Here is an 18,151-nt window from a genome sequence, read left to right as displayed (position 1 = left end):
GTTTTAACTAAAATAATATGATAATGCGATTTAATAAGAAACTTGTTTCTTTTATTGTCACAACTGAACGGACTGATTATAGAAATGGCATTAGCTAGCTTTGTGGTTAGCTAGTCTAAAATGAGCCATAATTTAGCAATGGATTATGTCATACTGCAAATTGTAAAACATACATTTTCAATATAACAGGCCAAGGAGAGATGATACGTCTCATTGCTATAACTCTCACATGCTTTATTAAAGAAATACTTCAGTCACATTGTCAAAAGTTAAAAGGACAGTATGTAACTAGCTAATTCCGCTTCACTCTCGGCTTATTTAACAGCAGCAAAACTGGACATGATAGTCACAAATTTTGTCATGTTTATTTGAGTTAAGAGAACTGATGGGGATGTTACATATGTCTCGTCGTGACCAACTCAACGAGTGTTGCCAACAGGTACGGTGTAGAGTGCCCTCTGGTGGACAAAATATACAACTCCAACACTCATGACATGGTTCAAACATGTTTCGTCCGTTTTATTTTATTTTTGAAATATTCATTTATCTGCCGTAATAACTGCCAATACCGAACGTTTGGAAAATGCCTAATATCGGCCTGGCTCTAATTATATTACATTACATTATATCATCATATTTGCTACTGTTAAATATTTCATATTTCCGGATTGTATCAGCTATCAGTGTCCCAAATCAACAGTGTGTCAGAGTACAGAGGGAAGGCCTATACTATTGAAGGCAGATCTTCGAGGTATGCTTTTTGGAGGCATTTTGTTTTTTTTCTGACCTTAGCCTGCATTTGATTGTGCAGCGTTGCCATCTCTCTCTGAGATCGGTCTCTCTCCTGCAGAAGTGAGGTCTGGTGGAGTTGGGCGGCCTGGCGCAGGTTTGTGATCTCAGCCTCCTGTTCTCTCACTGAACGCAGGAGAACCTCCTTCTCCGCCTGCAGACCCACTAACACACTGCTCAGCTGCTTTCCTGTCTAAAACACACACACACGAAACAAAAATAGATTACAACCTTGGTTATCTGGTCGATATTTTGCACATAATCAAAATTTTGAAAAATAAAACAAAATAATAAACGTTAATTATTTATTTATTCAATCTTTTATATAATATGTCAATTTGGTATCTGCAATTTTGTGCATTTCACATAATATCTAAATAATATTTTATAACTAATATTTCCCCTCTCTAAATATTGACATAACTAATATTTATATAACTAGCATATTAAATTGTATTATAATATTATATCTACAAAAAACATATATTAATATTTGCAATTATTAAATTCTATCTTATATATCATATTTCATAATTGATTTTTTATTAGATTTTATTATAATAAAAATATTATATTAATATTTGTTATTATTACATTTTATTATATGTCATATTTTAGTACTATATTTTTTCCGGCTTTTGTAAAAAAAAAAATGTTAATTTGGTATCTGCAAGTTTGTGCAGTTTACATGTAAAATAATATTTTATAACTAATATAACCACACTCTTAATATTGACACTATTTATATAACTAGTGTTTATTATTTTATAAATCCTATATATTAATATTTGCTATTATTAAATTCTATTATATATATATATATATCATATTTCATGACTAATATTTGTATTATATTATATTACATTATATTATATTACAAAAAACATATACTAATATTTGCAATTATTAAATTCTATCTTATATATCATATTTCATAACTGATTTTTTATTAGATTTTATTATAATAAAAATATTATATTAATATTTGTTATTATTACATTTTATTATATGTCATATTTTAGTACTATATTTTTTCTTTTCTATATTCTGTCTTTTGTAAAAAATGTTAATTTGGTATCTGCAAGTTTGTGCAGTTTACATGTAAATAATATTTTATAACTAATATAACCACACTCTTAATATTGACACTATTTACACTCACCGGCCACTTTATTAGGTACACCTGTCCAACTGCTCGTTAACACTTAATTTCTAAGCAGCCAATCACATGGCGGCAACTCAGTGCATTTAGGCATGTAGACATGGTCAAGACAATCTCCTGCAGTTCAAACCGAGCATCAGTATGGGGAAGAAAGGTGATTTGAGTGACTTTGAACGTGGCATGATTGTTGGTGCCAGAAGGGCTGGTCTGAGAATTTCAGAAACTGCTAATCTACTGCGATTTTCACGCACAACCATCTCTAGGGTTTACAGAGAATGGTCCGAAAAAGAAAAAACATCCAGTGAGCGGCAGTTCTGTGGGCGGAAATGCCTTGTTGATGCCAGAGGTCAGAGGAGAATGGCCAGACTGGTTCGAGCTGATAGAAGGGCAACAGTGACTCAAATAACCACCCGTTACAACCAAGGTGGGCAGAAGAGCATCTCTGAACGCACAGTACGTCGAACTTTGAGGCAGATGGGCTACAGCAGCAGAAGACCACACCGGGTGCCACTCCTTTCAGCTAAGAACAGGAAACTGAGGCTACAATTTGCACAAGCTCATCGAAAATGGACAATGGAAGATTGGAAAAACGTTGCCTGGTCTGATGAGTCTCGATTTCTGCTGCGACATTCGGATGGTAGGGTCAGAATTTGGCGTCTACAACATGAAAGCATGGATCCATCCTGCCTTGTATCAACGGTTCAGGCTGGTGGTGGTGGTGTCATGGTGTGGGGAATATTTTCTTGGCACTCTTTGGGCCCCTTGGTACCAATTGAGCATCGTTGCAACGCCACAGCCTACCTGAGTATTGTTGCTGACCATGTCCATCCCTTTATGACCACAATGTACCCAACTTCTGATGGCTACTTTCAGCAGGATAATGCGCCATGTCATAAAGCTGGAATCATCTCAGACTGGTTTCTTGAACATGACAATGAGTTCGCTGTACTCAAATGGCCTCCACAGTCACCAGATCTCAATCCAATAGATCATCTTTGGGATGTGGTGGAACGGGAGATTCGCATCATGGATGTGCAGCCGACAAATCTGCGGCAACTGTGTGATGCCATCATGTCAATGTGGACCAAACTCCCTGAGGAATGCTTCCAGCACCTTGTTGAATCTATGCCACGAAGAATTGAGGCAGTTCTGAAGGCAAAAGGGGGTCCAACCCGTTACTAGCATGGGGTACCTAATAAAGTGGCCGGTGAGTGTATATAACTAGTGTTTATTATTTTATAAATCCTATATTTTAATATTTGCTATTATTAACTTCTATTATATATATCATATTTCATGACTAATATTTGTATTATATTATATTACATTACAAAAAAAACATATGTTAATATTTACAATTATTAAATTCTATCTTATATATCATATTTCATAACTGATTTTTTTATTAGATTTTATTATAATAAAAATATTATATTAATATTTGTTATTATTACATTTATTATACGTCATATTTTAGTACTATATTTTTTTCTTTTCTATATTCTGTCTTTTGTAAAAAATGTTAATTTGGTATCTGCAAGTTTGTGCAGTTTACATGTCAATAATATTTTATAACTAATATACACACTCTTAATATTGACATAACATATATGTATATAACTAGTGTTTATTATGTTGTAAATCCTATATATAATAATATTTGCTATTATTAAATTCTATTATATTTATCATATTTCATGACTAATATTTATATTATATTATATTACATTATATTATATTATATTACAAAATCTATATATATTAATATTTGTTATTGGTTAACCACTAATACAAAAGTCAACATGCTAGTGAATATGGGTAGTAGACATGAAATGCTTTGGGAAACTAGGAAAAAGTCACATTATGCATCAATTGCACAAATGTGAAGATCCACACTTGCAAATGTTATTAACAGAAAGACTAGTGAGAAGGAAGTCCTGACCGTTTCTTTAGTGTTCAGAGCGCTCTGAGCACGCAGCGCCTCTGCTCTCTTCTCCTCCAGCTCGCGTCTCAGTTTCTCCATCTCCAGCTGCTGCTCCTGTCCCCGACTCAACTGAACACAAACACACACAGCAGTTCTTAAGCTGTTCTGTGGCAATGAGTGAAATTGTGATAGCAAAAAAATGCATGCAAGTTAACATTATTAGGATTAATATGACTTATAAGTCTAATTTCGGTTGTTCTACATGACAGGACGTTGCACAGACTTGTTCCTGCAGTTGGTTGTGCAGTGCTGTCATCTCTCTCTGGTGTCGGTCTCTCTCCTGCTGAAGGATTGACTGGTGGAGTTGGGCGGCCTGACGCAGACTAGCCAGCTCAGCTTCCTGATCTTTCACTGTACGAGTGAGCCTCTCTTTCTCCGCCTGAAGACCCACCAACACACTGCCCAGCTGGTCACCAGCCTTCAAACACACACGGAGATCAGAAAAAGCGTGCAGTATACAGTAGCACTAGCATGTGTTGATGCATTTAATCAAGAGACATAAAAATCTGCAGTCGTTTATGTGCATGGATGGAGGTCCTACCTTCTCTTTGCTCTGCAGAGCATTATGGACGTGAGACATTTCAGCCCTTTCGGTTGCTAGCTCATGTTTCAAACGTTCAATTTCTGCTCTCTGTGCCTCCAGCTGAAAATTAAAGAGAGGAGGATATTTCAGTCAAGATATTTCAGATATTTCTTGTCGAACGATAATGCACATTTTCTCTTTTGAAATAATTACGAGCAAATCAAAAGTTTGGGGTTAGCATATTGTTTCCAGAAACGTATAAGTAAATGTTTTAAGTAATGTATAAATGTCGTTCATGTTAACTAATGGAGTTCACTAATATTAACTGAACTTTCTAGTCATCAAAGAGTCCTGAAAAAAACGTATCATGGTTTCCACCAAAATCTGAAACAGCACAACTGTTTTCAACATTGATACTAATAGTAAATGTTTCTTGAGCAGCAAATCATCATATTAGAGTGATTTCTGAAGGATCATGTGACACTGAAGACTGGAGTAATGATGCTGAAAATTAATCTTTGATCACAGGAATAAATGACATTTTAAAACATATTCAAATAGAAAATGTTTCTTTTAAATTGTAATTATATTTTGTAATGTATATTTTAAAATGTTATATACACTACCAGTCAAAAGTTTTAGATCAGTAAGATTTTTTATGTTTTTAAAAGAAGTCTCTTCTGCTCACCAAGGCTGCAATTATTTGATAAAAAAATACAAAAAAAACAGTAATATTGTGAAATATTATTACAATTTAAAACAGCGGTTTTCTGTGTGAATATATAGTGAAGTGTAATTTATTCCTGTGATCAAAGCTGAATTTACAGCATCATTACTCCAGTCTTCAGTGTCACATGATCCTACAGAAATTATTATAATATGATGCTCAAGAAACATTTATGATTATTATCCATGTTGAAAACAGTTTTTTACATTTTTATTTCAGGATTCTTTGAAGAATAGAAAGTTCAAAAGAATAGAATTGATCTGAAATGGAAAGCTTTTGTAACATTAATCACTACCATTCAAAAGTTTGGGGTCAGTAAGTATTTATTTTTTATTTTTGGGGGAAAGAAATTAGAAAATACTTTTATTCATCAAGGATGAGTTAAATTGATCAAAAGTTACAGTAAAGACATTTCTAATGTTAGAAAAGATTATATTTTAAATAAATGCTGTTCTTTTGAACTTTCTATTCATCATAGAATTTTTGGGGAAAAATGGTACACGGCTGTTTTCAACATTGAAAATAATATTTTATGTTTTTTGAGCATAAAATCAGCATATTAGAATGATTTCTGAAGGATCATGTGACACTGAAAACTAATGTGTAATCAGCAACAGTAATGATGTTGAAAATTCAACTTTCAAATTACATTTTAAAATATATTAAAATAGAAAACAGTCATTTTAAATAGTCATAATATTTCACAATATTACTGTTTGTCATTTTTTTTTTCATCAAATAAAGCAGCCTTGGTGAGCAGAAGAGACTTCATTTAAAAACATAAAAAATCTTACTGAGCTAAAACTTATGACCGGTATTGTGTGTATATATATATACAGTATATGTATATATGTACATGTATATTTATATTAGGGCTGTGCAAAAGTTAATTGCGATTAATCGCATCCAAAATAAAAGTCTGTGTTTACATAATATATTTGTGTGTGCTGTAGATAATTATTTTGTATAAATACCTATGCATGCATGTATATATTTAAGAATTATTTGCGCTTAAATTCTGTATATATTTATACATAATCTATATTATAAAAATATAAATATTTGATATATGAATAACACATTTTCTTAAATATATACATGCATGTGTGTGTATTTATATATACAACATAATTATATACAGCACACACAAATATATTATGTAAACACAGACTTTTATTTTGGATGCGATTAATCGCAATTAACTTTTGCACAGCCCTAATTTATATATATATATATATATATATATATATATGTTAATAACATTTTACAGACCCCAAACTTTTGAACAGTAGTGTACGCATGAAATAAAAACATTTAATTTCAGCAAGTATATGCATGGTTTCATGCAATTTTAATTTAATGAATACTATCATACATTATATCAGATATCTCCATCAGTCATTGAAAAATTCCTATTGGTTGTGGTAAGACAACTTCTCTAAACCTCAAGAATGACTGGAATCATAAAGATAACTGTAGTGTGTGTGTGACCTGGGCGCTGTTGTCCTGTCTCAGTTGTTGTGTCTCCACCAACATCTGTTGTTTGGCTGCGAGCAGATCCTCCTGTGCTTGCTGAGCGCTGTTGACCTGCTTCACCATCTCTGCATTCTGACACACACAGCAAAAATGAAGATACGTGCATGGAAAACGACATTTCAAAGGTATTTTTATCTCCAGAACTCCTCATGTCAACACATTTGCAATCTGCCTCATATTCACAGAAATACGAGGAACATAATTACAATGCGTTTCGATGTTTTGGTGGAGTTTTGTGCGGTTTTACTGGAGGCTCACACGTGATTGATGCTGCAAGTGACAAAATTAAAGACACTGTTTGCAGTGTTGTAGTCGAGACCACCTCACTCGAGTCCGAGTCGACACCGAGACCAGAGAGAGTCGAGTCCGAGTCAAGACCGAGTCCATAGAGAGTCGAGTCCGAGTCGAGTCCGAGACCAGAGACGGTCGAGTCCGAGTCGAGACCGAGACCAGTGAGGGTTGATTACCTAATTTACTTTTATTTACTTAGAGAAATCCTTTTTTTTTTTTACTGAATTTACTTGGAGTTTAAAAAATATGATCAGTTTAGGGTAAAAAGGCCACATAGTAGGTGGTGTTAAAAGTAATTTTATTACAATTTGTCATGCGCAGTTGCGCACTAGAAAATCACCAATCACTGGGCGTGTCAATCAATTTAAAGAAATATTTTATTAATATACATTAATAATCATGACAAATATTTTTAATTGAACTCGAGTGGACTCGGGAATAATTCCGAGTCCTAAAAAAAAAATGTTAGAGTACGAGTCAATTCCGAGTCCAAATGGACACGCGTCCATGACAAGACCAAGACCATTAAAATATGGTCTCGAGACCGAGTCCGAGACGAGTCCGAGTCTCGAGTACTACAACACTGACTGTTTGTCATCAATACGTGAGAAATACGTTGTTTTAAGCACAAACCTTTACCTTCCTCATGAGATCAGCGTGTCTGCTGACCAGCTCGGCGTGTTTCTCCTTGAGTCGAGAGAAGTGTATCTGAGCAGTTTGAGCTCTGCCTAGAAAACATGAGAACAAGAGATTTTCATTTCCACTGCCGTTCAAAAGTGTGGGGTCTGTAAGTTTTTTGAATGAGGTCTCTTCTGCTCATCAAGGCTGCATTTATTATTATCAATGTTGAAAATAGCAGTGGTGCTTCATATTTGACATTTTCTTCAGATTATTTGATGAATAGAAAGTTCAAAAGAACTGTATTTCTTTGAAATATAATATTTTGTAACATTATAAATCAATCAAGCAATTAATCAATCAAAACCTTTATTACAGACTCACTCAAGGTCCATATCTTAAATACATATCCATAAACACACATGCATTTTGTCATGCAAATTATTCTACCAGAAGACAATTATACCAGTGTTTCCACATACTGGATTGGTAGCGTGTAGTACTTAGCCGTATGTTAGTTAAGCCCATTATTATTTCATTTTGTGACCCCTTAAGCCGGCACATGAATTTAAACATTAGGTTTCTTAAAACAGCATTAAAGGTCCTTACTCTTGCAACCACAAACATCTCACTTGCACTACACCATCTTGGTCTTGTGAGTAACATTCGTTATATGCTACTTTCAATTTGAAAAGACTTGCCTTTCTATAATTTGACCACAAGTTCGCAGTATAGAACGGTGTTAAATATGCTTTAAAGAGAGTGGGTAAGTGCTATTAGAAAAACGGGTGGTTCTGGATCTTATGCTTACCTTCTGCCTGATGGTAAAGGGATGAAAAGGGAATTAGCAGGGTGTAATGCATCTTTGAGTATTTTCAGACCAGTTTTGAGTAGACGGATGTTATAAATGTCATAGATCTTAGGGAGGTCCAACCCAATTATTCTTGATGCAGATGCCTGTTCAATGCCGAGCAGCTGTCCCACCATACAGTGATGGAGAAAGTGAGAATGCTCTCTATCACAGCCCTTGGACACTTTAAATTTCCCAAGTTGTATCAAAAAGAAAAGTCGCTGCTGAGCATTTTTTAACAATTTGGCTGACATTGAGGTTCCATTTGAGACTGGAGGATATAATGGTCCCAAGGAACCTGAAACTTTTCACCCACTCTACAGTTTTGTCCTTGATGGCCAGGGGCTGGAGCGACTTAATATTTTTGCTCCTAAAATCAACAACCATCTCCTTGTTAAGTTGTTAACTGTGCACCACTCAGCCAGCAAGGACACTTCTGTTGTGTAGGCCGATTCATCATCGTTAGTAATGAGGCCTACCACAGTGATATGGTTAGCCAATTTAAAAATCATATTTATCATCTTTAATTCTACAGATCATAACGACACTCTTATTGGCGTTATTGGTGTCTTTACTGTCACTTTTGATTAATGTAATGCATCTTTGCTGAATAACAGTAATAATTTCTTTAAAAAAAATAGTTAACTACATTAGTTAACATGAACCAGCAGTGAACAATACTTCTACAGTATTTATTAATCTTAGTTAATGTTAATGTCAACATTTACTAAAAGTTGTATCTGCTAAAATTTGGGCTGTCAAACGATTAATCGCGATTAATCGCATCCAAAATAAAAGTTTGTGTTTACATAATATATGTGGGTGCACTTTGTATAATTATTTTGTATATATATATATAAATACACACACATGATTGTATATATTTAAGAAATATTTTCATGTATATGCTGTATATAGATGTATATATAAGTTATGTTATATATAAATATAAATATTTTATATATAAATAAAAAATTTTTTCGTAAATATACATGCATGTGTGTGTATTTATATATATACAAAATAATTATACAAAGTGCACCCACATATATTATGTAAACACAAACTTTTATTTTGGATAGAATTAATCGCTAAAATTAGTTAATGCACTGTGACTTACTTTAACTAACATTAAAAATAGTTAATAAATGCTGTAAGAATATTGTAACGTCTGAAGAATGACAGACAAGGGAGGCTCCATTTCTGAACTTTTAATCGGAACGCAGGAACAACTGTACTCAAACGCACCAGCCTAACTCGTTTCTCTCTACCCGGCCTTTTCCCGAACTCCACGCTGTAACCCTCTAACTGACGGTGCAAAAAAAACCCTGGCAATTTCGCAACTAAATTATAAAGAATGTGCGCATTACTATATTACTCTTTGTTAGTTCATGTTTGTTAATGCATTAACTAATGCAACCTTATTGTACAATGTTAACAAAAAATCTTTTGAACGGTAATGTATGTGTTTTTAAAGTGTGTTTGGGGTCAGAGGTCACTCACTGCCCGCGTCATCGGCCGTGGCCTGAATGCTGGCAGCGACTGCGGTCTGGGCTCTCAGGTTCTCCACCTCCATGCGCAATCGTTCGTTCTCCACCAGCGCCATCTGCTTGTGCGTCCGCTGGTCCTCAAGCTCAGATTCCAGCATATTCACTTGAGTTTTGAGCTGGACCACGGCGCGCTGGGCCTGCAGACACACCAATGATGGGAATCACAGGAGAAGAAAATCCTTCTTCAAGACAGATGTAATCAAAGTCAAATGTCTTACCTCCACTTTTATGAGCTCCAGCTCTGGTTTCACCACCTCAAGTTCCTTCCTCAGAGTATCAGCCTCAGTCTCTCTGAGGATATATACGTCAAATGAAAAGAAACGCCAAACATTCGGTCTTCCAATTTCTTTTTAATGTTATTATTTTTCTCAATTTATAAAAACATCAAAAATTATCAACACAACTTATCTTTGTCAACTTATACATAAACCGATCTCATAAAGCAAGTAGATCTCAGGCGTGAGTTACCTTTGCTCTGGTATGTCACTTGAAGGGTCGAACTGGTTGTAACCGTAATACTGTTGAGCAAAATAATCAAATGTTAAGAATGTCCCAGATGTAGAGAAGCTCTTAAGATGTTCTGCGAGCCAATCTACTGGCCTACAGGAAAAGCTTGAGCACTCCAGGCTGTGTTTACCATCTGGTACTGTCCTTCACCAAAATCCAGCTGCGTCTCCTTATCATCATCGTACGGTATTCTCTCGTTCTGAACGACCACGGGCTTCACGTGATCAGCGAGAGAAGCCGCACGCAGGAAATTTGGAGGCTCCTAAAACATTCAGGAACTTTAATTTAAGCAGAATTTATTCATATGCATTTGTCCAACATGTTACGCAATATGACAATTATTGTTTCTTTAATAGGATTTTGTGAAAAAGTGTTCAGTCAACATGATTTGAAATTCATTTAAAAGGTACACTGTGTAGGACTTCCGTTGTCAAACAGCGCCCCCTAGAGTCACTGTGGAGTACTTGTACTGTTGTAAAAAAACGAGTAGAAATAAGGTGTGGCCCCTTTAAGAGCTGCGTGCCGGGTTATTTCTGTTTGATGCTCATTATTATACTATTTTAAGTGAAAGCCTGACCGAGTGAGACTCTTGTTCGGTTTTCTCACGCGGACAGTTTCTCGCTTTCTTTAACCTCAACTCTTCCGAGCTTGTGGTCACGTGACGGTCGTAAATGACCTGGCCAAAGACGGTGCGTCTTCTCCAAACTATTTTGGCAGCCCCGCTCGGAGCATTGATAGTGTCAAGCGATGTATATTGGCCTGAAGGATCATTTAAAGGGGTGATGAACTGAGAAATCAAATTTTCCTTGAGCTTTTGACATCTAAGAGGTCATCATATTATAAGAATATCCTGTAAGTTTCAGAACTGAAAACGTCTTTGTTAGTCCAATAAAAGCTTTTTATTGACAACAGGCTCAGCAAACGACTCGTTTTTCAAAGTGGGGAACTATGACGACAAAGAGGATAAAACACCACCCCCGCAGAAGAAGATCAACGCCTACTTCAACACGGCCGGTTTAGCCCCGCCCACAGATTCGCGCATTACACGCATAGCTAAATAACATAGGCCTACCTCGTGATGACTAACTGGGTCGAGAGTGAAACTCATTATAATGCAAAACTGTTCACTCACAGCAGTGGGCGTTTACTTCCAAGTCTTCAGTGCGAGACGCCCTTAAAAAACGAGCGTTTTTCAGCTGGGCTCAAAACTAGGGTAGAAAATAGCCTATTATTTATTTATTTTGATGTTTTTGAATGCAAAAACCAAGCGAACGTCATAAGTTGACCTCAGACAACAATACAAAAAAAATTAAAAAGCCAGTTCATGACCCCTTTAAAATAACTCATATGCGTCAACTCTTCTGGCCAAAAGTTACACAGTGTGCCTTTAAATTTGGATGTGAAAATCTTACATTAGGAAGATCAGGGATCTGAATGATGGTTTTGAAAAACTCCATCCCTCTCGCTCTCTCGAAAAACTGTGTCAAACTGTGGAGGACAAAGACAGACCAATAAACTACTGTATATAGTCAACTAATCTTTTTCTATGCCAAACATTAAAGGGATAATTCAGCCAAAAATTCTGTTTTTAATTCCTCTCCTTCACGTCATTCCAAACCCGTAAGACTTTCGTTCATCTTTAAAACACAAATGAAGATATTTTTAATTATATCTGAGAACTTTCTCAATTGACAGCTACACAACTACCACTCTGAAGCTTCAAAAAGTTCATTAAGAGATCGTAAAACTAATTCATATGAATTAAGTGGTTTAGTTCAAATTTTCGGAAGAGACTCAATCGCTTATTCGCTTTATATGATGAACAGATTTAATTTATGTTTACGGGTTTGGCACAGCGTGAGGGTGAGTAAATGATAACAGAATTTGCATTTTTTGGGGTGTTTTGATGTTCTGATTTTGGTTTCAATGCTGTTTATTTAAATATGAACCATAATATTGGTCATTGGCAATAATGAATATAATTGAAGGCTTTTGGTATTGACCAAAATTGACTGCAGACCTCCGTTACCTGTTGAACTGCTCGCGGAATCGTTCTCTGTGTCCTAACAGAGCGTCCGCCGGTATTCCTGTGACACATATGCACAACGGCTGTTGAACTCAATAAAAATCATTCACTTAGATAAAGAGAGAAGCATGTAAAGAACCCGACTCACGGCTGTGTAGCTTGAACAGGAGCTTGACCAGGAAATGGTAGAGTGGACCGCAGTCCTGAATGACCAGAACCAGCGGCGCCAGACGGCACTGACCCACCGCAGTGGTAGAGCTGGTGGAGTTGGACTCCATCTGCCGGAAAACTGCATTTAAAATAAAAAGAAAATGTAGAAATTATACAAACATAAAAACATCTTCCAGAACCCAAACTTTTGAATGGTTGGTCTCTTCTGCTTATCAAGGCTGCATTTATTTGATCAAAAATACAATGAAAATTTGAACATTTTTATTTGAATATTTGTTTTAATGTAATTTATTCCTGTGATGCAAAGCTGAACTTTCAGCATCATTACTCCAGTCTTCAGTGTCACATGATCCTTCAGAAATTATTCTAATATGCTGATTTATTACTTAAAGGGATAGTTCACCCAAAAATGAAAATTCTGTCAGGATTTACTCACCCTCATGTTGTTCCAACCCCGTAAGACCTTCATTTAAATATTCAGAACACGGATTAAGATATTTTTGATGAAATCTGAGAGCTGGATCACTCCTCCATACTAGTCCATAGGCTTCTTGAGGGATTGAAACTTGCCGGCCTCGAAAAGTTATTAAAGACGTCGTTAAAATAGTCCAAGTGACTACAGTGGCTCAATTTTAAATTTATCAAGCGACGAGAACACTTTTTGTGCACAAAAACAAACATAAATAACGACTTTATTTCAACTATTCATTTCCTTCTCTTTGCGCCTCTAATCAGTTAAACTAGTCTAATTGAGTAGAGCTACGTCACACGTAGGCTCACTATTGGCCGACGCTGGTCATGTGTGTGATGCGTGTGACGTACAACAACAGATCATACGCTGTTAAACTAGTAACCTGACTCGAGGCCCAGAGAAAAGTGTTTTTTTGCACACAAAAAGTATTCTCGTCGTTTGATAAAGTTAAGATTGAGCCACTGTAGTCACTTGGACTATTTTAACGATGTCTTTAATAATTTTTTGAGGCCGGCAAGTTTCAATCCCTCAAGAAGCCTATGGACTAGTATGATCCAGCTCTCAGATTTCATCAAAAATATCTTAATTCGTGTTCTGAAATGAACGAAAGTCTTACGGGGTTGGAACAACATGAGGGTGAGTAAATACTGACAGAATTTTCATTTTTGGGTGAACTATCCCTTTAAGAAAAATGTCTTATTTTTATCAATGTTGAAAACTGTTGTGCTGCTGCATGTTTTTGTGCAAACAATGATACTTTTGTTCCAGGATTCTTTGATAAATAGAAAGAACAGCATTTACTTGAAACAGAATATTATGTAACATTATAAATGTATTTACTGTCACTTTTGATAAATTTAATGCATCATTGCTGAATAAAAGTAAAAATCATTATTGTATCCTTGATAAGACACTACGCTTACCTGTTTCTTGCAGCTTTAGAGCTGCTTCCATGTAGTCCAGAACCTCACCTGTCATGTCAAACCTGTATAAATAGCGAGCGTGAACATTTATTTCCATTAACAGATCATTCAGGAAACTAAATCATAAGCAATGCCCTTACACTTTGTTGATATCAATAGTGATCGCTTTATCAAGAACTTCCTCAGGAGTTTCAAGGTTTGGTGGGATTTCCAGATGCTGTGGGGGAAACAGGACACTATATATAAAAACAGGATAGAATATGTGTTGATGAACTCAAACGTTATTGAAGGAAACATTAAGCCTGCCTTTAAATGGAAATCGATTTTGATACACAGCAGCTTGGCGTAAAGCGCAACAATATGTCCATATCTATCATGTAGATTCCCCTAAAAACACAGCAAACGCATACAAAATTTAAGTTGAAAGATTCACAAGAAAGAATAATCGATTTATACGAGATGATGTAAATATGTTATACATGACTGTATAACATCCAGATCATTTTAGACACTCACCCATAATGTTCCCATCTGTCCAATGCTTGCAGTGTGACCTCTGCTGTCCCGTAAAGTCTGAAAGAAAGTAAAACAAAAGTGTGTAGGGTCATTTTAGATGAATAAAGTGAACTTAAAGCCATCTGATGATACTGTGGTGGACGGGACTGACGTTGGGATGGCCGTCTCGGAGGAGTTTGTGCACCATGTGGCAGAACTTCCAGCTGAGGATGGCGTTGCTGGACAGCGGCAGACTCACGGCATGAGACCAGAACGTGACGGCGCCGCCTTCCTTATGTGAGCCTAAAATAATCTCTGTACAAATGTTAAGGACAATGTACTAGTCCAGATATCAAAGATGACATAGATCAAATTTCAACTGCCTAATTTTAAATATAGCTATATTATCTCCAAGCTTAATATATAAAGTAAGAAATACAAATTTAATTGCATACATACAGTGTGTATATTCAAATGAAGTGATATATTCTCTAATATAGGAAATCTCAACTGTTTGATTGCTTGAAACACTGCTAAATGTAATGTAAACTATATTATTGCCAAGCTCTAATCTGCTAAATGCAACATTAAGATATTAAGATATAGTAAACATTAAAGTCATTATCGTCTGTAAAGCTGCTTTGAAACCATGCTTATTGTGAAAATTCCTAAACACCCAAAAATTCACCCAAAAAATTAAAATTCACCCAAAAATGAAAACTACATAGTCTTTAATGACTTACCCTCATGTCGTCCCAAGCCCGTAAGACCTCCGTTCATCCTAAAAAAAAACACAGTTTGAGATATTTTAGATTTAGTCCGAGAGCTTTCTGTCCCTCCATTGAAAATGTATGTACGGTATACTGTCCTTGTCCAGAAAGGAAATACAGACATCATCAAAGTAGTCCATGTGACATCAGTGGGTTAGTTAGAATGATTTGAAGCGTCGAAAATACATTTTGGTCCAAAAATAACAAAAACTACGACTTTATTCAGCATTGTATTGTCTTCCGGTTCTGTTGTGGATCCGCGCTCAGTGACGCGGCCGATGTGTGTCTGGTGCGTCCGTGTATTCGGGTTCAGATAAATATGGCTGAGCAAAAAAAATGCAAGTCTTCCTCTGTGTGGAAATCCTTAGACATGTTAGTGAATATTGTTTTGTTCACACTGTGCGTCTCCCTCAGACTGTAACCGAAGCTCAGCCGCACCAGACACACGTCAGCCGCGGATCCACAACAGAACCGGAAGGCAATACAATGCTGAATAAAGTCGTAGTTTTTGTTCTTTTTGGACCAAAACATATTTTCGTTGCTTTAAATCATTCTAACTAACCCACTGATGTCACATGGACTACTTTGATGATGTCTTTATTTCCTTTCTGGACAAGGACAGTATACCGTACATACATTTCCAATGGAGGGTCAGAAAGCTCTCGGACTAAATCTAAAATATCTCAAACTGTGTCTTGAAAATGAACTGAAGTCTTACGGGCTTGAGACGACATGAGGGTGAGTCATTAACGGGGCTATGTGTAGGTTTTTACTTTAAAAAATCTTTAAGATAGAGTCTTTATTTGTACATTTATGAGCCATCCATAATATAATATAATATAATATAATATAATATAATATAATATAAAGAATGACACCTTGACTGCCTATATCAGCCTGTAGGCTCAAATGTGTTGGAGTCGGGTCCAAATTGGCGTGAAAATTCACAAAATGTGTCATCACGCACATTCTCGTCTACTTGGGCTTACATACGTATGGCAGCCATTAGTAAGCAGCGGCAATCGCTAGCAGTGGCATTTCAAATGGACTCGGATGGAAAGAAGCAACCAGGCTCCAGCACAATCCAGATACCCGCAAGTTAAAAAAAAGCCTTATCTAGTGCGGCCAACGAGCGTGCGCACTGAGAACGAGCATGAGACTGACTGCAGTTTCTCTAACGGCCACTGGTGTCAGTAAAGGGTAAGAAATTTCAGAACAACCACAATGCTCCTTTAATGACTTAAATTTCATTTTTGGGTGAACTAACCCTTTAAGAACATACTATGGGCTCTATGCACGGCGGTATTTCCGGTGAAGGTGTAAGGATGATCGATAACTTCCGCCGATCGTAGAGTCCAATGCAATACCGAGAATTTATATTGAATTTTATACTCCATGGTTATACTAAAGAAACGTTAGTCACAAAAACAGATAAAACAGACACTCCTCGTCGTGTTTATGCTTCTTTTTAAAATTATATTAAATAAACATAACTATATATAAAATTACATCTAAACGTATGTACGTTTCGTTTCAAAGACGGAAGGACAGTAAAAGACTCTTTGAAGACTCTGCCATAGTCCCGTTTTCCTTGGTTTTCCTCCACTTTAATCTCCACAACCAGAAATGGACGAGCATCCTTGCGTCAAATGCGGAACTTATGCATGCATATAGCCCATTACTGTAAATCTTGGGCTTCTATGTGTAATTAGAACACAAACACATATTCAAATTATCATAAATTGGAGATATGTGAATTAAACTTCCTCCCCGCAAACTATACTAAAGGATACTGCGTCCATATTTCTCTTTGATAGGGGCCTCTGCGCTGGTGATGGATTTGGAGATGCTTTGAAGCTGTAAAGCAGATGAAATAAAGATTTAACATTACATCATTAATAAAACAAATTATTTACACATATAATGCTGAATGAATATGGCACATTTTAAAACATTAAATAACACACATTACAATGAAGTAAAAATGCAATTGAATAACCACTAAATAATTGTTGTGAGTTATATCATCTGACTGAGTCTGATCTTACATGCTAAACAGTACAAACAAAAGTACAGTTGAAGTATTGGGTCTTAGTAATATAATCACATGGTATTAACATGGTACTTCAACACTACTTCAAATAATACCATGCATGGTGCATATAAAAATAGATATTACTATGGTAAAATATATTACCATGGTACAAATGGAATTACAATGGCACATACCCAAAGAAGATTATGGTATTAAACTGACTAGTATATCAAGCCCCCAAAAACTTATCCTACAAACTGTGGTACATACCAAAAAGCATTGTACCACCGTGGTACACGTCCAAAAAAAATGTTATTATAAATGACACATGTCCAAAAACCACATGTGAATGTAAATGAAAACAATGTATTAAAATGAGATTTAAAAGTGGGAAAAATTATCAGTTGTTTACTGTCATATTACATTGTTTTATTATTGAAAGAAAAAGAAACAATCATTAATAATAATTTCTTTGAAAAAAAGTGACCAGGAACATCAAATGCATATTGAATGAGGTAAAAATGTCCGTGTGTGTAAATCTCACCTGTAGTTTGACGAATTGCTCCTTTTCCGCAGCTAAAGCCTTCTCAGATTTATCCGTTTTCTCGTTTTTCTTCGATTCGGTTTTCTTTGAGGCCATGTTTTACTTCTTCCTCAGATTAAACCAATAGTACAAATGATAGACTGAGTCCAGACAAACACACCCTCTCCCTCTCTCTCTC

At 35.8% G+C, this 18,151-nt stretch overlaps 1 protein-coding gene across 1 annotated transcript in view; it reads right to left on the bottom strand.

Annotated features, from left to right (window-relative positions):
* Positions 1–18,151, bottom strand: part of hip1ra (huntingtin interacting protein 1 related a) — a 27,051-nt gene extending 8,900 nt beyond the window's left edge. The window contains exons 1-20 of the mRNA XM_039676579.2: positions 17,974–18,151; positions 17,188–17,251; positions 14,797–14,939; positions 14,646–14,702; positions 14,436–14,516; positions 14,270–14,346; positions 14,130–14,191; positions 12,712–12,852; positions 12,567–12,624; positions 11,950–12,025; positions 10,668–10,799; positions 10,499–10,548; positions 10,249–10,321; positions 9,984–10,167; positions 7,652–7,740; positions 6,677–6,793; positions 4,477–4,578; positions 4,159–4,353; positions 3,894–4,004; positions 788–982 (exon numbers count right to left, since the gene is read on the bottom strand). Coding sequence (XP_039532513.2) covers positions 788–982; positions 3,894–4,004; positions 4,159–4,353; positions 4,477–4,578; positions 6,677–6,793; positions 7,652–7,740; positions 9,984–10,167; positions 10,249–10,321; positions 10,499–10,548; positions 10,668–10,799; positions 11,950–12,025; positions 12,567–12,624; positions 12,712–12,852; positions 14,130–14,191; positions 14,270–14,346; positions 14,436–14,516; positions 14,646–14,702; positions 14,797–14,939; positions 17,188–17,251; positions 17,974–18,069 — 2,103 coding nt within the window. The 5' untranslated portion in view covers positions 18,070–18,151. The remainder of the gene's footprint in view (positions 1–787; positions 983–3,893; positions 4,005–4,158; positions 4,354–4,476; positions 4,579–6,676; positions 6,794–7,651; positions 7,741–9,983; positions 10,168–10,248; positions 10,322–10,498; positions 10,549–10,667; positions 10,800–11,949; positions 12,026–12,566; positions 12,625–12,711; positions 12,853–14,129; positions 14,192–14,269; positions 14,347–14,435; positions 14,517–14,645; positions 14,703–14,796; positions 14,940–17,187; positions 17,252–17,973) is intronic.

This window comes from Pimephales promelas, chromosome 23 (genome assembly GCF_988280905.1).
Source record: "Pimephales promelas chromosome 23, fPimPro1.hap1.1, whole genome shotgun sequence".
NCBI lineage: Eukaryota > Metazoa > Chordata > Actinopteri > Cypriniformes > Leuciscidae > Pimephales > Pimephales promelas.
This window is presented reverse-complemented; position numbering and strand designations above follow the sequence as displayed.